Source organism: Merops nubicus, unplaced genomic scaffold (assembly GCF_000691845.1).
Source record: "Merops nubicus isolate BGI_N331 unplaced genomic scaffold, ASM69184v1 scaffold7736, whole genome shotgun sequence".
Lineage (NCBI taxonomy): Eukaryota > Metazoa > Chordata > Aves > Coraciiformes > Meropidae > Merops > Merops nubicus.
The window spans coordinates 1-21,651 of record NW_008612847.1 but is presented as its reverse complement, the minus strand read 5'-3'; the positions used below and the strand labels follow the sequence as shown (position 1 = coordinate 21,651).

The following is a 21,651-nucleotide window of genomic DNA, read 5'->3' as shown; positions in this document are numbered from 1 at the left end:
GATGCTTGCAGCCTCAAGGTAAAGGAAAGCAATGGTTATTCATCCTTGTCAAAAACTGCAATCATTACTTGATAGTACTTTGACACTTTGAATCAATGATTCTATGAAGTATCAAAATGATTTATCAATTAAATAGAATTAGTTTTGCAAGCAGAAACTAGATGAACATGATATGAAGCCTTTTTAACAGCATGTATCATGAATTCTTTTGCCTGTTAGTGGATAAAGATTAAGTGGATGGTTCTTGCAGGGCTCATTTCAGTTTACATGAGTGTTATCACCTCCTGCTCCCATGCACCCTGAACCAGGTAAGGTTAAAGTTTTTAATTTTAAAAAAAAATCTTTCACCCAAAACTTTCCAGTCCTTGCTACATATATTGCAATTGTATTAACCTCAGATAGCAATAAATGAGATGCAAATCATGAAGACAAGCCAGCTACAATACAGTCAATGTAGCTGTCATATAAAGGGAAAAAAAAACATTAAAAAAAACAACCCTGCACCAAAACAAACGGGGCGAGGCAGCAGTAAAGCGCTCAGTTATAAAACACACTGCTAGGTACTCCTGTTTTTAAACAGTTCATTCCATACCAAGCTTGTCTTTCTTTTTGTTTAGCTTAGTCACCCCTCTCCTCCCTCTTTTCACTTCCTGAGAAAGAAAAATTTGCCCCTCTGACCAGTAGCCCAGGTTCTAGATTCAGTGCGTCTTAGCTGAGTCTCGTCTCTATCTCATTTGTCCCATTGTTTGACATTGACTAACGAAACAACAGAGGATGCAAGTCCAAACTCGCCTGCCTTTCAGAGAAAAAGCTGAGAGCTAAATGGTGAATGGAGCAAGTTCCAGTAAGGTGGCTGGGCAGAATCCTCCTGTACCGCGTTGAAGCCAGCAGGGTGTAGTCCTGAAGAGGCAGAGAAGGGCAGGATGCTTGTTCAGGTCTCTGAGGTGCTCCCTTGCTTTTACTGGCGCTCTCATGCCACCTGCGGGACCCACATAACACTGCACTTCCATCAGAGAAGGGAGTTAGGAGAACAGAGCAAAGAAACTTATCTGCCAGTATAGTTTAGCCAAGAGCAGCATGCAGCTGAAGAGCAGTAAATTGAAAATCTGGGTTACACAAAAGATTTTAGGGATTGGAGGGGTGGGTGAACTGTTTCCTGGCATAGAAATTACAGATGCCCAGTAGGCCTTTTGGCTGTTCCTGTGCTTCAGCTTTGTTTAAAAGCACCAGTCTGAAGGTGCCACAGACTGCAGGACATGAGCCACTGGCCTGCCTCACCTCTCAATCTCAGTTCTGAATGTAGCAGGAGGTGCCTGTGCTGTCTGGGTCCTGCTACTCCATCCAGTACCTTAGGAGCTGGATGCTGTCTCAAGACTGTGAATAGTAGCTGGGATCATGTTTAAGGATTTTAAATCCCACTTGGTTTCTGATCCTGTTGAAGTGGCTATGGATTAACACACACTGGAACTGTTGCTCCGTGCCTCACCAAAAACCCACCCAGTGACTACACTGTGTAATTTCTCTGGAGATTTGACCTCTTCTCCCCATGTATGCAAGACAGATCATGCATATTTACTGATACAAGCCTAAACAAGCCCTTAGAAATCTGAAAGGTTCTCAGAAAAATTTATTTCCATAAATTAAAAACACACACAAAAGCAACAGTAAAATTTTAGATTCACAAAATATTCAACAGAAACAAAATGCCAAGAGCAAGATGGAGGCTAATGGCACAAGTGTACAAAATCTCATTGAGCTATTTGTTACCTTGATAGCATCATATGAATTTTTTTAATCCACAGTTATCATCCATATGCTAGAAGAGCACCTGGAACGTAATATACCAAAGTCCCACCTCAAATCAAATATAATAAATGAGAACTCTTTGCAGAAAATCATATCTAGCAAGCATCAGAACTCAGACACAGCCACAAGGCCAGCCAGGCAAATGCTGTAACATACATTAAGCATGAAGTACACTTTTTTTTTTTTTTTATGAAAGTGATCTTTCCAACTCCCATAATCAGCAAATTTAGCAAAGAGCTTCCTGGCTCTGCAAAACTTACTACCAGGAGACAGTACATGGCAAAAGCCTTGCGATTCTTCTCAAGCTGCTCTGGTGGTTATCATTTGAGGAATATGTACAGTGTCTTCCCACGAGGATACAAAAAAAAATAATCCTCACTGGAGTGGGTTAATTTTATGAAAGGGCAAGTGTACATATCCTTCAGCTACGGACATGTGCAAGACCACAAAAGATGCACCCTCTATACTTTTTTCTTTCAGTTCTCTGGGACAGAAGCAGCTCAGACTGGCCAATACGTAGCTCTTGTGCAGTCATCACTCCCAGTGTACAAGCAGCAGCCACAAGGAAAAAGGCTGTTCTACGAGTGCTGTAACCAGCAACAGAGGTGGGAAAGGAAAAAAAGTGCACGAGCATGACTGACGTCTGTATGCTGCAGGGGGAGAACAGATGCTTTGTCTCAATTAACTTACATCTCCCTCATCCTACAAATACTAAACCAAGAAAGAATAATGCTCTATATTTGGATTTCCACAAACTAAGGTCTGGGACAAGCTAAACAACTGCAACATCATTTCCTAACTCCTCATATTACTGTAAACAAAAGAGAATTGAATGTTTTCTTAGCTCTGCTCTCTCTGCTGTAACTGTTAAAAAGAAAGCTAAAAAATGTTATTTCAAAGCAATCAGAAATGAGACAGAGCAGGGAAGGAGGCAAAAAAACCCACAAAATAGCTAACCCAAAAAAAAACCCCACAACCCAAAGGAAGAAGCCAACACATTCCATGTTTTGAAGCACATTAGAGGTGTGAACTTTCCCTGGACCAATGTTTGCTCCCTCCTCACCCCATCCTTGTTTCCTTAAAAGCCCCAGTAAGGTTGCAACTCATTGTGTCACAGCACTAGAATCCTCCCATATTAACAGAGGGTGAACAAATGCTGTGTGACAATCCCATTCTATAGCATAAAACCATAAAAATATATCTCTTACTCTTGCTACAGCTTCCACCCAGTCAATAACTGGGCTGTTAAACAAGTATAGAGAAAGTTTCAAAAATTTAAAAAGCCTTTATTTTGTAGGGATTTCTTTTTATAAAAATAAAGAGGATCAATTAAAGTGTTCTACAGCAGCCCAAATAGGTTAACCAGACCTTGCTGCTCAAATAGTATGTCAGTATTTTCAGTTTGCCCGCCTTGATATTTTATCCTCAAAAGCCAAACAAGGAGTGTGTGCTTGTTTCTTTGCTATTCCTGATTAAAGATAACTAGCCTCCAAAACAAGAATGTAAGCTTCCAGGAACCCTGGCACATAATCTGGGAGCAAACAAGGCCAGGTTACATTTCTTTCAAGACTCAAGCACACACAGTGTAACAATCCTCTTCCATTTATCTTACTTTCAAAGATCTGGAATTGAGATGGCTTGTTAATATCTAGTTTTCTGTTTGGTCAGTAACAGAAGTGGCAGAGCACCAGAAGATAACAATGGTATTTTCAATCCTGCATTTATTGGGACTTATTAAAAATACCAACCCACTAGATATTTTCTTATTTTGAAGATAAATAAGAACTGTTATATGGGTAGGTAAATAAGAAAGTGCAAGTTTCGAGTGACAAGTGAAAGAAAGAACAGACTGATTCAATTTGAGCATCCCAGCAATAACAGCTTTGTCTGAATAACTTCTACAGGCACTGAAGGACAGAAAATACCTGAACTGCAGCTAGTATTCATTTTTAATTTTGCTTCAAGTAAGTTCAACAGAAGTTATCCCAGAAGGGAGCTCTTTTCCCTCAAAAGGTATAGCTGAGAAATTGCCTAGTGCTGCATCAGATAATTCAAATGACCTTACATAATGGAAAAAAAAAAAAAATTTCCACATGCTAGGAGGCTCCTTGTACAACACTAGCTATTTTGCACAACAGTGCTGTACAGAGAATATCCAATTATGAGTTATGTGAATTGTAAATCTAAAATGGTAAAAAAACCCCTTCAAGATTAAAAAAAAAATATTTATTGTTGGCATTAAAATGAAATTGATGTTTTTAATGGAATGAGAAAAAACAAGTCTCAAAGATTTTGCTGATGCTCCCTGCATGCAGCAGCTCAGCTCAGTTAAATAAAAACCTCTCCTTACATATACTGCAGCTTAACATCTTCATGGCCTAATTACCTTTTCCTCTGGAGAAGAAGTTGGCATCAGCCAAGTAGGCAAAACTTACTATTTGGGAAAAATCAGTACTGGGCACAACTTTTTTCTTAAAATATTACCTTTTTTTTGAGCTCAATCACATTAAAAGGTGTCCTCATGCAGCAAATACACGTATACAAAGTGCAAGTTATTTAAAATCTAGTTATGTGGGGCTTCTGCTGCCTGAAGCCAGGAAGGGCACAGAGACTCAGAAGGAACCTTCTAAGTAAAAAAAAAAAAGGAAGAAACAATTGAAAGCAAACCCAGATAGCTACTTTTAATTATTAAAAAAGTTAGTGGTATACCAAGAATGTGTTTGCTAGAATTTAGCTTTATCAAACACCATATATCTTCTGTCAGGTTGTTCAAAACAGCCATTACAGTAACAACAGCAGACTCAAATGTGCAAATGATCTGGAGTACAGAGTTCTAGCATCACTGAAGGTGCACTACTTCCTCCTTTACACAACTACTCTACCCCCAATAAGTGTTTAAACATAATTAAACATTAGCAGGAATACCCAGGCTGGGGAAGGAAGGGTAAATTCAATGTGGCTGTGTTACACTCAAACAGGGACCCAAAAGAATCCCTCCAATAGCATTAAGAAAAAAAAATAATAAAAAAAATAGCACCTTAAAGAGGGTGACAGCCAAAAACTGATCATCAGATATTGGAACAGCATGGTAGAGTAATGTATGAAAAAGTCAGTAGATTTCTCCCAACGGGACTAAAATACTAAAGGAGCTGACTGGACCATTTTCAGCTAAACAGCTCCCTCAGATGCTAGAGGCCTGCTCCTGCTCAGCCTCCTTTGCAAAAAAGGCTTCAAGGTCCACTAGCTTCTGACTCAGAAGAGCATCTAACTCTGCACTCTGTAGTGCAGCTTTTTTTGCTCGGGTGAAACTACCCACTGCTTTGATTTTGCCTCGTGCCTTCCTTTTCCGGGGAAGAGTAAAGTCCTGGAACTCCAGAATCCGCTTTCTCTTCTGCTGGCTGACAGAGATCAAGCGTCCATTCTTCTCCTTGGGCTCTTCAAAGATTGTTTCCAAGCTCCTGGTAAAAGCAAAGGAGAGAACTCAGGAACACTCAAGAAGCAGGTAACCACCTTACAAAGACAGGGAGACTGCTGGATTTCCTAACCCAAGTAAACACACTTTTCACTTACACATTTTTACAGTCCCTCCACAACTCTTGTGACACATACTGATCTACAGCTTACACCTCCTACAACTGCATGTTGCTGCTAGCTAAAGTTTGTTACTGATGCATAGCCATTTGCACTGAATCTCTCTCTGTCTATATTTCAGTTCAAAAACACAGCTACAAAATCTTGGTTTTATAGAATAAATAGATCTGAACATTAAAAAAATGTAGCAGTCTTGATAATCATGCTCTATTTGATGACAGGCATTTATTCTTGGTATTTTAAAGAATATTTAGTTGTCTTTCAATTTAAAAAAGTAAGTACTGTACTTGGATGGAGGCTGGGATGAAGAAGTAGCTGAAAAAATAAACTCAAACAGCTGAAAATTCTTAGTTCATATTCCACTTCACTGCTGTCCATCCAAAGAGTCAAAAATACTATTTTTGAATTAGCTTTTCTCTACTACTTTCAGACACCTTTAATCTTCCCTCTCTCTCTCTGCCTAAGTAATTTACATTTATCTTAGTTTTTTCATTAGAAAGCAGAACCAACCTGGCTGGAGGAGGTGACTTGTAGTTCTTGTTTGTGTAAATTTCTTCTAAACTAAATTCTTTCTTCTTAAGCCTGAAAATGTAATGAACAAATCAATCAAGAAAGAAGAATTTCCAAACCACCTCTCCTCACAATATGCAGATTTATGAGAAACAAGTATTTTGTTTGCATTCTATGTTTAAACGCTAACTGTGCTTTAACTAATTGGCAATAGAGAGGAATGAATAATGAAGTTGTTAAATACTTAATTTCATACAGTGTTTTTATAAGGTCTGTGTCAAAACTTGCCATTTCTACAGAGGTCAGTGTTCCTTCTAGCAGTCTGTGACATTTTGAAATAATGATGCTCAAAAGAAGAAGGGGAAATCCCTTCACAGGTCACTTTTTTGTGGAACCTAATAAGGACTTACATTACAATTTAGCAGATTAACATTTAATCTCTTGAGACTGATTTAAAAATTTCGTAACTGACAATTAGCAAGCTGATCTGTGAAGAAATGCATTCCTTTGTCAAAGCTGATACTTATGTTTAAGACTGAAATGAACAAAATACTAGATGACTTCCTAGAGAAGCTTTTCAATACCTGGGACTGTGATTACCCGTGTTTACAATGAACTGATTCCCTAAGACCATATACCACACACAAAAAAGGGACTGTGAACAACTCCAACATAATATGCAAAAATAGAACTTCCTAATAGATCACTTCATCACTGTGCACTGTAGAATGACTTATTTTCAAGGTATGTTCATCAATACAAACTTATTTCTTCTTTAGAAAATCATTCCATTGCAGCTTAGTTTCTCACATTTTGCCTAAACCCCAGTCAGCAGTTCATATCCCACAGTCCTTCATTTACTCTTTCTCACTTGAAAAAAAGTTACATTCAAAGACCAATTTCTTTCTTCAGTGTTTTATACAGTTGATACAGCTGTGTCAGCCTTCTCTTATACAGGAACCATAGCACTTGACTGTGAGTGTACAAATAGCAGTGGTAAGAAAAAGCATTTACTGAAACGATCACATTATTATGCAGGAAGTGTAAGCAACAGAAGCTACTGCGAGTCCATCCAAAGATACCACCCACCTTTTTGGTTTGGGTAGCCCCATCGGAGTAAGGTTATGGTCCAGCTTAGGAACAGTCTTCCTGATTCGGATCTGTGAGACTTTATTTGGCCTCTTTTCTGGCTCAGGCTTAAGAAAGAAAAGAGGAAAAAAAAAAAAATGAAGGAAATAATGACCATGCTAGTCATTAGAATTCCTATTGATGTTGAGTATACAGTATCTACAGAATAAACATTCCTCTTTGTTTTGCCACTTTCTGCTTGAATAAAAGCGGCAACACAGACTAGGACTCACAGCCTGTTTTCTCTCCTCATCTTTAACAGTTACTAAAAAATATTCAGCAGCTTAAGTTCTGGGGAACCGAGCATCTAAGATACTTAAAATCTAAAATGAACTCACTTTTTTCAGTTCTGTATCACCTTGGGATCTAAGACAGGCTGGAATGGAAATATCAGCTTCATCAAGGGCATGGACCTGGCGCTCAGATGCTGAAAGCTTTGCGGGGGACGGTAACAATTCCGGGAGCGAGCAAGACTTTGGTAATGGAAGAGGGAATGAAGTTTCCAGACTGTAACAGAGAAAGGAAGGAACATAAGTAGATTAATACCCAATTTATGCTGCAGCAGCATTCCACACTCTCAGGTTCCTAAATTGCAATATGGGCACAAAAAGCAATGCAGTTCCAAAAAGCTGCAATGCCCAAGTAAGTGAACACTTTTCTCCAATACATACATACAGCCAAGAACTGCTGCAGCCTGCATTGACACTGAAATAAACAACTGCCTGTGTATCTGAACGTGTCATTTTTAACACACTATTTTCCTTATTCTATCGTTAAACTTTTTACAATTCTGTTTAGTAACTACAGATAGAAAGTCATTAGTCCTCCTCCTCTGCCAGCACTACTATTAATTAGCCTTTTTGTTTACAGATAAAAGATAGCTTTTATATCTGCCATCTCAACACTGAAAAAGAACAGAAGGAAGTTTCAGCACCTAACGTCCAGCCACTCGGAGAGAAAGGACATATATCCAAGTAAGGAAACAAACTTCTGTAGTTTAACATACTCATTTCATAAGAAGCAGCATAACAAGGTTAAAGTAACAGAACTGCTCTGTGCAGTGACCTACATGGTGTTTGCATTAACACCCCTCTGCAATTCCCCATTACATGATCCAGTCCATTTACTTCACTAATGTTTTAATCAGAAAAGTACTTGGAGCGAACTGCCCAAAACTGAAAGCCAAAATGACATAAGCAATGTCCTTGTGAGAAAGCTGATAATCCCACTACTCCAAGTTAACATCCAAGTCCGAGAGACTCACCCTCTCAGATAACCTGCAGTCTGTAGTGCTTCCAGGCTCTGCACAGGGAAGTGCGGTAACATGGCGGAGCTGCTTCAAAGAAGAATTAAAAAAAAAAAAAAAAAAGACAAACAAATTAGGCCTACACTATAAAAAAGACGAGTGGAAAATTATTAGTATAAACTGGACTGTAAGAAAAAACAAATGCTAATATCAGGAGTAAGAATGAAGGACTTAAACATTACAAGAGCAAGCCACATCTGCCTTTTAGTCTGCGAAATTTCACTGATAGCTTGTTAGGGAAATAGGACTAGTCCTACTTTCACTGAAATTTGGTAGTGATGAGAGAAGAAAATTAAAGTACAGAAAGAAAGGGAGACAGTGTTATCATAAAAGCTGTAATTATTTCTATGATAGTCTATATTCTTCAAAATATCCAGTTTTTAAAATTCAGCAAAAACGTTGAAGGATTTGGCTACTAAATAAAAAGTGCACAGTGGCAACAGCAACAAGTAAAAGGAAGGTTTTCCTTAAGATTAACTTCCTGTTGTCTCTAACTCCCACAATCTTAATTGAATAGCCTTAATTGATTGGCATAACCAAAGGTCTTTCCATAAGGTTTGGTAAATACCATGATTCTATGGCACAAAAGTCAGCACAGTAGCCCTAATTCTTTTAATAAGATTTATTTTTGTGCCCACACTATAAATAGCAGGGGAAAAAACCTCAGCTGGGACAGCTTTTATTACACTAAACAGCAAATCTTGTATGTGCTGTTTTCCCCCACTAACAGCTAAATATACTTCACTGTTCTAAAGTGAAGCTACAGCCAGACTGGAGTGCTAACAAAGTAATAGTTAAGGTAACTATTGGACAGATAAGTCCATATATGAGGAGGCCAGAAAGACCCATTTCTTCTGTTTGTTAACTAATATCAGAACTGTAGCAGTTTGTTTCTCTCAATGTTCCACTCACTATCCCAGCACTACTGGGACCTGTATCAATAGCGCATCAGTGTTCTGTGTGCTAGATACACAGCTTACTGTTTTACACTATAAAAATAACTTGGATTCAAGTAAATTTTAAATTAAGCATTAGTTAAAAACGATTTCACTTAAAGAATGCTTGATTACTAGCAGTGGAAGTCACAGAAAAAAAGATTTTTAGGCAGAACTACTCTAATTCCTTGTTTTCCTGGTTATTAAAATGAAAGAATGAAATATGAATGAAATAATTTAAAGAGGACAAATCTCTTCCAGAAGAAACTGGCCTGCAGAGAACTTTAAGCCAATTTTTCATTTTTCTGATTTTTAACTAGTGTAATCAAAACAGGGAAAGATTCTTGTTATACTAGAACTGAAAATGCTTTTGCACTGCACCAAACATACTACTTGTATTGTTATATTTATGTCACAAGCATTTATTTCATATGAGATTTTTTTTTTTGAGTACATACAAATTTAAGAGAGATTTACTGAATTATGCTTTTGTCACTGTTCCTGTTAATACCTTTTAAAAAAAGATTTTTAAGTTGAGAACAGGCTATCAATCTTCAGCAAAATGGAATCTAAAATGTTGTTTTATTTAAAATGTGAGGCTTTGTTCTTTATGTTGCTTTAGAGCCACACCTTTAATGTTATTTTTTTGCTTGACTATTTCAGAAATAGAATTTATTTGCTGCACTCATTTATACTTCTGCAAACATTCTTTTCAACTCACTGCATGCTACAGTAACTTAGCCTTAATTCTGTTGCCTCACTCAGATTTTCTTTAAAGGTATCTCATAGAGATATTTGCAAGATATTTTAGAGAAAAAAACCTGACTTTTAGACTGTTTTAACTTTGGGTTATTTTTCACTTGAAGTGATAAGATTTAATTTGGCTTCTCTCCCTTTGGCATAAAGATCATTCACAGCAAAATGTTTGGTTTTCAAATTACCCTTTACATCAAGGAATTAAATTCTCTTAAACTTTAGCTAACTGGGTATGCTAAACTGGTATGGTAACAACCTGCCTAGGAGCCTGCAGACTTAAGTGTGGGAGAAAACACGAGAGCATAAGTCAGCTCTGATCTCCCAGTCCCAAGGATACAACATGCCTCAACATATAAAATAATAAATTTATCTCATACACAGAATTAAGTTTTAAAAATCAAGGTTTGTTTGTTTGTTTGTTTGTTTGTTTTTTAAGTATGGCAACAGTGTCTTCTTTTTAAGTTTGGGGCTCAAACTGTAGTCTACTGGTATGATTACTTCCAGAGTGCTAATCTGCACGCTAGAAAATTCAGCCTGATATATTGACTCATATGGAATGAGAAAGAATGTTGGTCCGAGAGAATGGGCTGTGAAGTTGTCTCTCAGCCATTATTTAAATTCATTCTTTTAGTGCAGACAACTCCCAGAATGGGGCAGTACTTTCATAAGCTCACTCACACCCTTTGGTAGATATTAGAATTTATATTAACAAGTAATAAATTTTTAGGTATGTTATCTGTTTATACAAAACTAAATGCAGCATTAGTTATCTGGCAAGTTTTTTGGTTCTATATCAAGGTATTACATAAGATAAGCCAAACTGATCAGTTTTCTAGACATTAAATTTTCTAGAATTTAAACAAAAGAATTCATCCAATGGACATTTCTACAGTGCTCATGAGCCTATAACCTGTCCAAGAATCTTAAGACTGTAAAATCAGAGACTGAGCAGCCCCATGTCATTGAGGCATAAAAGGCAAAATCTTTGCTTAAGAGCATGTGAAAATCCTGTGACAGAGCTAGGAACCTCTTCTCTCATTCTGTTTCTTAGTAAAAAGATATCAAATGCTGAGAGCAAAGTTAAATTAAATATGCTGCGTAGATTTCAGTCCTCTTCCCACTCTTAACAAGAATGACACCCAGAGAGAAATTCATTACCAACCTGAACTGGAGCTACACTTGCTTACATCAGGCACATACTGTGCAAAGGCACAGCATACACACAGAGGTTTCAATCAGCATTGAGCAGTCACGGAACACAATTAAAAGTTGTAAAAACACAATACCATCCCCCACCCCTCAGGATTCTTCCTCATCTGATATTGACCATTTTACAGTGGTTCCAAGTGGCAGTTATGGCTCAGACCTCTGAAAAAAACTTTCCTACCTCAGAAATCCAGTTGTTCTGCAGTCACTCTGAATAGACCTAATGAAGTAGCTCACCTTTCTGCATTATATATTCTCATGCATGGTGTGTATATTTTGCAAGGGAGAAGAAAATAGAGTTAGCCATTCTGCCAAAACAGGATAGTATTAAAAAAGTGAAGGCAAATATATTTAAATTCAGCTAACAGACTGTTCTGTAGGGAAGAATCTTCCACGTTGAGCCATTTTTGGAGCAGAATGTGTAGATTTGGAACAGAGGAAACTGACCCTTCAATGCAAGTGGCAATTACCCTCTCCCTCCCAAAAAGGTACAAGTACATACCCTATAGATAATTAATCTCAGAAATAAGTTGATGGGTTTTACCTGTTCTCGATGCCCACACTTGGCTGCCACTTGCAGTGACTGGAATGGAGAGGAGTGATTTCGGAGGGACAGGCAGAAGGACCATGCTGACTCCATATGGATAGTGCCCTGCCCAATGAGTATGGCAATGAAGAGACGAGGTCATCTGCTACAGAAGCTGGATACCTGGCCCCTTTCAAACCTTGTGTGAACTGTGATATAAATAGTCTCTGGATGGTTGGAATACGACTGGTTAAGTTTCTTCTTCTCGTCCAAATCCTGTAGCATCCAGGAGAAGAAAGTGCTAACACTGTGTGAAGTCCAAGCATGGAGTAACCTCCTCTTCTTTCAGCTACAGCATTTCTTCCACGGTCAAGATTAAGGGCAGCAGCCGTCTGGGTTGTTACAGACAGAGAGGAATGCAGTTCATCATTTAGTCTGGAATCTTCCTTGAAAGCTGTTGCATCTGAACAGCTCTGAGACAGGAGAAAAGAGAAAGTCCACTTTGAAGGCAGTGCTGCCTTTTCTTCCAAAACTGGTCTGTGATGTACAGAGTTCTGGGCTGTAATCTTTGTGAGGTCTGTCACAGGACTGGAGTCCAATTTTATGTGAAAAGAAATTGGGAAAACTGGGGTATCCAAGGAAGAGGTTGGAGGCTTGTGGTTCAAGTCTGAAAAAAGTATTTTGGTAGATTCTACAGGATAAAGTGCCAAAGGCTGAAAGCTGAACATCTTGGTGCACCAACTGTCAGCCCAGCATGAGTGTAAGTTCTTGTTAATGCAAGAAAAGGCTTCCAATAGATTTTTAGATCTACGTTGGCTGTACCTCTCACCCACTGAAAGAATTTCAGAAGAATATGGCAGAGGTTCTAAGTTACGGACGCTTTTGGCAGGCGCCAGGAGTTTGCTAGCCATCGCAGACAGCTTGCTCAACAATGCTGGTTCTTTGGTACATTTTCTGAATTTCAAGCTGTTCAAAGAGCACCTCTTGGCCCTCTGCCTTGGCATATGCACAAATCTCATGGCTGATTCCATTTCCATTGGCGGTGGTTTATATGGAGAGTACAAAGATTTGAGAAGTGCATTTTCCTGCTCAGGGAGTACTTCCAGGGGTTTCTCAAAAAAAGGGGAACTATTAACTTTTTTGCTTTTTCTTACAGTTTTTAACTGATAAGATGTGGGAACCTTTTTGCATGTCCTTCCAGGCTGTCTTTTCAATGGAAGAGGTCCTCTTTGATTATTTGTAGTTCCAAAGGCACCAGGGATTCCATCATACCCTAAATTAAGGTTCAGGTTTTCCATTTTTGAGTCCTGAGTCTTCAAAAACTGTGAACTAATATCTGTGGTAATCTTTGGCCTTTTGACTCCTTGTAAAGTGCTACTTAGTTTATTTTCACTGGTTCCAAGAGCAAAAATCTCCTCTGAAGGACCTTCAAACTTCATATTCCTTGATGTCACAAACTTAGGTGAAGAGCTGTGTAAGAGTTCAAAACTGTGCAACATATTTGGCTGCAGTGTGATTTTTGCTTTCTCTTGATATTCTGACTTTTGCTCTTGTTGTGCCTTGCCTGAGAGATGTACTTTCATCTTCTTGTACTTCTGTTGTTTAAATACCTGACGCTTCTCTATTTGATCAAGTCTCTGTGAACCTAAAGACTCATTTTCCTTGCACACTGAATGAGTTGGTACAGTGTCCAGGCCTTCTGTAATCTCCCTTACACTATCTTTGCTCCGTGCGTTTAATTTGTAAGGCACACACACTTCACTGCAAACCACACAGTTTGAGGATGGTTCTTTGCTACTGTTTGATAGTATACTCACAGGTGGATAGAACGTGGGTATTGTATTATACCGCAAATCTGGTGAAGTTTCTGCATCAGATGCATCTTCAGCTTGACAATCATGCACAGGTTCTGAAAGTAGACTGGTACCTGCTATGTTTGTGAGCTTTGTATAATTTTTTCTTTCTCTTGAAAGATTACATGTGTTAGATCTTGGGATTTCTTCTAAAATGTTTCCGTAATTCTTGGTACTGAGAGGGACTATTTTGCTGCCAGACTCTTTTGAACCTTCTAATGAAGCCCCTAGACAATCTTCTCCATCAAGAAAAGGATCTATGGGCAACTTTTTTCTGGGAGCTACTTCTCTTCCCATCTTCTCTTCTAGACCTGTACTCTTAAACTTCTCTCTGCAGCGAGTACTTTTCTGAGAGCTCACGTCCATGTCTTTTACAGTCAACATGCTATGCCTCTCATTTCTCAGGCTTTTTTTGCTGCGTGCACAAATTCTTGAGCTCTTTGCGCCATACAGAAAGCTAGTTACCATTTCAGTCTCTGAAGATGGAATCTCAGTATTGCTGGCTTTCTGTTTTGTAGGCATTGCTACAGAAAGAGGTTTTGTTACTGAAGAATCTTTGCTAAACGCTTTGGCTGCAGACGAATCACAATTATCTATTTGTGTATTCTCAGATGACCCACACAGCTTTTCTTTCTCAGGCAGAGAGATGCCCAAGTTCAGAGATGACAGAATTTCTGAATCCGACAGAGTCTCATTAAAAGATTCTTGTATGTTAAATTTTCCAAAGTGGGATGGACCAATACCCTTCTGAACATCAGTTACTTTAACAGACTCAAATGTTAACTGCAGGCAAGTGTTATTTAAGATTGGTTTTATTCTCAGAGTTTTTTTGTTTTCTGTCTCTGAAAGCACATTCATACTTCCTGGCTTATATGACAGACTGTCATGAATTGATGAGAAAGGCAAAAATTGGGCACTAACTGTATTTTCCTGGTCCTCCACCAACCACTTCATCTTTGGCAAAGATTGCTGCATTTTGTTTTCTGCAGACACCAGCTCTGCTCTCTCTTTTGCACATTCGGTAGAGCAAGCATGCTGTGAGCAGTGTGATTTGCTAGTACAAAAGCTTTCTTCAAGAGTTCCTTTATCTTCTCTTTCATATCCATTCTCATGTTCTTTTAGCTTGATTGTCTTCTCTTCACACAGATCACTGTCAAGTCCCACACCAGTTAAACAGTCCAAGTCCACTACATTCTCTTTTAGAGTTCTTTGAAAACTGTCTTCTCTTGCATCTTTATGAACTAACAGAGGCAAGTCGTCACCTGTTTTTAATGGTTCCCCTTCACTTCGACTAGAGCAAATTGGTGGTGTGGTTTCTTCCACAGAAGTAGCTGTAGCTCCTAAGCCAGTGTTTAGTTGTTTGTTTAAACTTTCTAAATGTTGCTCGCTGCCTGGAACTGGGCCATCAAACTCACTCTGACATGCAAGACATTGATTTTCCATTCGACAAAGGCTCTTTCCTGTTTGGCTAGCATGTTGTGTTTGACTTCTCACACTGCTGAGTAACAGACCTGTATCACAGATTGATGTGCTACACTCAGAGGGATTAGCTGTGAGTGATGACACTGCCTTCTTCTCCCATGTCCCTAGTTCTCTCTTCTTTACACCTAATGGAGAGTGGCAAAATCTAAAATTATGAACACAGGTTTTTTTGTTCAAATATCTGACAAACAGCTGTTCAGTAGTCTTATTTCTCCGATTGCCTTCAGTAGCCTTTGGAGAATCCACAGTTCTTATTATATCAAATTCATTTGTCTGGAGCACACACATGCTGATTTGATCTTTTGCCTCATCTCTGTCACGAATAATTTCACTGCTGTCTGTTACATTACAAAGATCACATTGTTTCACAATATCCATACTCTTATTTGAAACATCTCTTACCAAGGTAGCAGCAGACTTGACTGCAGTATAAACTGAACAAAACATGTTTTTTTCTGTGGAAATGTCATTTATCCCATGCAGATCTACACCTCTGTTGCCCCAGTCATCTCCACAAGGAACAGATCCACATGCCAAAGGGAAGTGTGCTTCTGGAAAGATAATTGCCTTAGTACTGTTAAATCCAGCTGAACCTTCTCCTTCCAAATAATAATTTTCTTCACTCTTCTTATCAACTTCAACACTGATAGAATGACTGTTCAGGAGAACATCATCTACATGTGTACTCCCTGATAAAATACAGGAAGTACTGGCAGCTGTACACTGGGCTTGCACACTCTGATTATTGCAATTCCATGTGTCACTGCGTTCATTTTCTAAGTCAGTGACTACATCCTCTGTATTTCCTGCCGAAGACTTCATGTCATTTTGGAAAATTTTGCTTGTCATATTAGGGGTATGAAAAATCTTGGAACTTACTGAAGACTTGAACTTGTCTTTATGAAGCATAATTTCAGTGACTTGTTCCTCTGTATTTCCAGAAGCACCAACTGATTCTTTTCTAGATGGATTATCCTGAGCCTTATCCCTGCTCAAAACTTCATTAGAAGTACAAGGAGAACACTCAATACAACCAGGTTCTCCTCTCTCAACAGGAGGTAGAGTTACATTTAGTGTATAAAGCAAATTACTTTCTTTGTCAGAGGACAAATGGTCATTAGCTTCTGTAGCTTTGACTAAACTGCCAGCCAACTCTTCTGATGTTCTATTAGATTGTTTTTCAAGCAGTTGTACCTCTGATGAATCTTTTTCTAGCTTGGTACTAAGATTCAGACAGCTCTGGCTACTGGAAGGAGAAATTTTACTGAAGGTATTATAAAAGCATATATGTGTCAGTCCAATTTCATGGGAAGCAGCGTTGCTCATTTCCACCAATAGACTATTTTCTTTTACATCATCCTTGCATAGATCACTGACAGAGAATTGCCACTGATCCTTTTTCAATTTATCACCCTCTGATGGGACCTTTATAAATTCTTCTTTCGAGAACTCCTCAGGAGATGAAGCAACAGAACCAGAAACTGAAGAATGACAGTGCTCAGAATTAGCACCTTCGTGATCTTCAGGCCAGCTATGAATTTCTATGTTGTCTCCAGCAATTTTTCTCTTGACTTCAGCAGCCTCTTCAAATTCAGAGTTGTATGACTTATCTATACTAGCACTTACTTCCTTAGGGTCGATTTCAGCACTAGATAATCCTTGGCTCTTTAACACCGAGGTGTGCTCTGCTGGTATTGATGTGGAGGTTCTATTAGCTACAAAGCCAGTTCCACGATCATAATGAGTCTGACTTTGGATGTTTTGGGTAAGATAGATTTTAGGGGTTTCACTGAGAATGCCATGGACTGCAGTACTATTGTTTTCTAGTGGCATATTTCTAAAGTCCAGGTAAGAGATGTTTTTCAGAACCGAATACAAAACTTCAGAATGTTTTGTGGAGAGTGGTCTACAGCTTTCTACTGGTGACAACCTGTAAGGTTCATTATGATTAGGTACAGGATCAGTACAGAAGTCATGAGCATGGTTTTCTTCATCCTGCTGATATGTCTGGCAATTAGCAAGTGGTGTACTGAATTTATTAATGGGACTTCGTTGTGGTAACTTCTCTTCTCTAGTCTCCCAAACAGCTACAACATCACCCCCTGTTCTCAATGGCATGGCAGTATGGGCTTTCAGCCCATTATATTCACCTGTTTCTTGTGGATGCTCTGTGGCTGATTCAATGTCCGTGATTTTTAAAGGCTCTACACAATCTAATGTGCTGGTTTCTGAAACCTCAGCTCTGGCCATGACTGTGTCTACATCTGGGCTTTCATTGCTCTTGGGTGGAAGACCTTTACTCACTCTGTCATTCCTGTATCCTGCTTTACTGAATCTCCTAGTCCCATCAGCCTTCATACCTTGTACTTCTTCAGTGAGCTTTGGCAGAGTTTCAGCTGTCACCTGAACATTTGCTTGGTTTTCTTCTGCATAAGAAAAAAAAATGTAAATCAGAACCATACACTAAATTTAGAAGGCATTCAGCTTACTAAGTCCTTAGGAGTACTGTACACAATACTGTGTACAGTGTTGGTTACCAAAACATTTTTACAAGTGGGAATTGATGCTAACACTTCTACTACAAGCCTTTAAAAGAATAAAATAAAACTACCTCACCACAACACTAATGTAACAAACAATCTTTTCAGTACAGATTTTCCCCATGAGCAGCAGGCATCCGAAGACCAAATTTTTCAGATTCCTCTAAGATCAAACTAGGTGCAATGCAGGTCCTACAACTTAATATATATGGCCAACATCATGACATTTATTTATAACAAAGCTCAGCATAGTTGGGTACTTTATCTCCTCTACCCTAGAAATATGGCTGTGCATGGAGCTGCCATTTCCATTCCTTCTTCCTTGAAGGCCTTTTTGTCAGTAAGCCATCCTCAGGAAGACAATGCATATCTCATTCTGTCCAAGATTTTTTTAAAATTTATTTATTTAAAATAATTTTAAAAGGTACTAATTAAAAAAATTACAGTTACTGTAGAATATCTTCATATTCAAAACTTTACAGGGAACACATTTGCCCAGACTTCTACAGATCTTACTCGTATTTTCTACTAAGTGGCAAGACTAGATGGGATTCTTAAAATAAGTACAAGTTTTGGTTATGAGAGCACAAGGGGGAGAAAGAAAGTAATTACTACATGCAGGGCAAAATGACCAAACCATTTGGAGCTAGCAGATTATGGATCATAATGTAATTAAGAATTAATTTTGTTGTTCCCTTCCTTTGGATTCTGCACTTTTTTTTTTAAAATATTAGAAAACAAATGAATCATAATTTTTCACATCTTTGCTATTATTGCTCTCGTATAAGCCAGCTTTGAAACAAAAGGAAATGCAAAACATCTGCTATTAACAATACCTTTTGCTTTGGGGAAAATAAGTATTTAAAGTAACTAACTAAAACATATCTCGTACATAAAAGGTCTTCAGGCAAGTACACATGCTGTCAGGAAAAAGCAGAGGATTAAGTTCTCATATTGTTCTAGCTATGCAGGCTATCAGTTTCTACTGTAAAGCAAAATAAATAAGCTACCCCACAGTCACTAATCAGTTTTAAATCAACAAAACCAACCTGGGACAGAAGCAGGGAGTAGACAGGGATGTACAAGTGAAATACACACCTGTGCTCTCCAGAGATCCTGCTATTTCAGTGCAACACATTCTCAAAGACTTCACCTCATGCTGGTTTAAGTGAGGGTCCTCCTGCAACACAGCACATACATCAGTGGAGATGGATGGTTTTTCTGAAAGGTTTGGCATGTTTCAGGGACTGTGCCTGCTCAGCTTCTGAATAGGAATAGTTCTGAATAAGAAAACCACCAAGAAAGCTCAGAACATATCAGGCTTTTCACGGAGGCAGCCTCATGTTGCAGGTGGTTCACAAAACCACTTGTCATTCCTTTCTGATCCTTTCAATCACTACCATCTCACCATTAAACAATGATGCACGCAGAAAAGATCTGTACTTATCAGCAATGAAGTCTTGCAATGCAGGTAGCTAACACGTAAGTGGCTTAATATGCAAATTGTCACAAATTTGAATGGGAATAATGCAGTCTCCAAGTCCATCTCACATCCCCACCATGGCTGCGTACCTCTGGTACGAGGCATGTACTTTGTGTTCTTTTCAGAACTTGCATTCTACCACTCCTTCCCTTGGCTCAAAAACACAAACCCAGGAATAGACAACTCAGGTATACTTGGAACAAAAAAAAACAAAAACAAAAACAAAAAGGCCAAACCAACACAAGACTCCACAACCAAACTACCTGAATTCTGAAATATGTGAAAATTCATCTTGGAAAACGGAATGACTGTGGAAAATTTAATTAACCTTATTTTCACAAAGTTTCAAATTAATCAAACAGATATAGAAAACCAGAGTTAAAACCACAAAGTATTTTAGTATTACGCAACATCCACCAATTAGTGTAAAATATGCACCTGCACACCTTATCCAGATACTTCCTGGCTGGTATGTGTTCGATCATAATACCTTTTTTCTCTCCTATGTTATTTTGGTGTGTGTGAAAACTAATTCCAAACTGAAGAAAACTGATCAAGAAAGTCACTAAAAATCTTGATTTTTAAGTAGACAGTTTTGTGACTCTTCAGTTTTTAAAAAAAAGAGTATTTGTTGGCAAATTTTTCAGCAGCCTTTGCCTAGAAATAACATTTTTATCATCAGTATTTGCTAGAAGGGAGGAATAAAAAAAAAAAAAAAAAAAAGTATGACCATGCAAGTCTCTTGTTTTGAGAGAGGAAATAAATTTTGAGCAATTTCCTCTCTAATTACAAACAATTCTCAAAATGAAGACTAGTATTTCTAGATTAAAAACTGAAATACAAGACTGGGACACCCTGCAGGATTATAACACTACCCCCAGACTGAAACAACTGCCACGTAGTGGCTCATGCCTTGGCTGGGGATGACAGTACCAGCAGAATATGCTGTACTCACAAAACACGGATACTGGGCAAAGACCTTATCAGGTTGTTTCTCTTCTCCTTTTTAGTAGCCTGTCACTTTTATTCTTTGTTCTGCCATGTGCCTGCTACACACCAAGTACAGTCTAATTTTTCACTGAGCCCATGATAATCCAAATAACGACACACAAATGCCAGAAGACACACACTAGAAACAGGAAGCCACATGGACAAAGTCTTCTCTCTAGTCACTCTAAATTCAAAATATCATGCAGGGACAAATTTTTGCATTTTCTTACTTACTTGTTTTGACCAACTTTCCCCAGAAGTTAAAGCACAGCATTCAGCATGGTACTCCTCAGCACCTTGGGCCCCTTCGTCTTCTTTCTGGCATGTGTCACTAGAACAGTCTAGTTTCCTGAAGTTTCTTTGTTTCTTTTCATCCTCTTCAGGGTCTCCAGCCTTTAGTAACACCTTAGTAAGGGATTCTGCTGGCCCATGAGAAATCACCTCGAGCCTATCACCCAAATCCTCTGTCTTCTGCCAAAAGTTTTCTGCTCCAGAAGTCCTGTGATGCTCGGCTGACAGACTGTCGCTGCACACCAGCACGGGCGTCGAGACATCGGGTTTCACATGTAACCCACCACGCGGCTCCGATACAGCCATGAGTTCCGTGGAGATGCTCTCTGGCAGCCCAGTGTACAGCTTCTCTGTCACAGCACACACAGAAGAATCCAGGAGAGATTCCACCCCAGATGATAGCATCAGGGCAGCTGAGGATCGGCAAGCCTGAGCTTTTCAGTTTACCCTAAAAATAAAAGCAACATTTAATCAATGCACATAGGAGTAATCACTACACAGAAAAGCCTCACTGTTCAAGATTCAAACACATATGTTGAAGAAAGATGTTTTAAGAAAGGAGCTGAGAAACATTTGAGTATATAAGCAAAAGAAGAGAGTACAGACAAATGGATATTTCCAAGCCTCATTTTCACTATCAAACATATCCTTGCCGATATAACCTCATCTTCTGGAAAACCCAAAAACAGACTACAAAGCAATTTGCAAGGGTTTGCATTAGACATTCTACTCCTCAGCTGAAAGCAAAGCATCATTTGTTTTCCTCCCATGTTCTTAATTTTCCAGTCTTTGGATAAAGCCTCAACTTGTCAGGAACTTCTCCAGCCCAGAACGGCTCGCACGGGTCCCAGCAGCTGCACGGGGATCGCAGGGGAGAGGGGCCGCCAACCGCTGCTGGGGTACCGAGAACCCCGACGGCAAAACGCCACGGGCTGAGCGCTGACGGAACACGCGTGTCCACGGGAGCAGGCTGTGCCGGGGCAGAGAAGCGTCCCTTACTCAGCTGACAAAACCACGAGATCATCGCTCGAGCGTGCCTCCCCCTGCACGCGAAACCAGCCTATACCTAACGGAGCGTCTCCGGTGCCGGCCCTTCGGGCACACACGGCGCCCGTTACCGCTGGGGACGGATCCCTCCGTGGCGGCAATGCCCCAGCGCAGCTGGGGCGGGCAGAACCGGCACCTCCTTTGTTCGAGGCGCCGCAGCAGCGCGGACGGCCTCGGCCCATTCCCCTTCCTTCGAGGCAG

General features: G+C 39.3%; 1 protein-coding gene across 1 annotated transcript; it reads right to left on the bottom strand.

The window, feature by feature from the left end:
* Positions 1–4,838: 4,838 nt before the first annotated feature.
* Positions 4,839–20,808, bottom strand: LOC103774284. Its single transcript, XM_008941676.1, has 9 exons — positions 20,347–20,808; positions 18,738–18,819; positions 14,654–17,525; positions 11,783–14,002; positions 8,300–8,368; positions 7,374–7,542; positions 6,997–7,103; positions 5,908–5,979; positions 4,839–5,264 (listed from the first exon to the last, which is right to left on the bottom strand). The coding sequence occupies exons 1-9, from the start codon at positions 20,806–20,808 to the stop codon at positions 4,988–4,990; spliced, it is 6,330 nt and encodes a 2,109-aa protein (XP_008939924.1). The 3' UTR covers positions 4,839–4,987.
* Between the last annotated feature and the right edge of the window lie 843 nt (positions 20,809–21,651).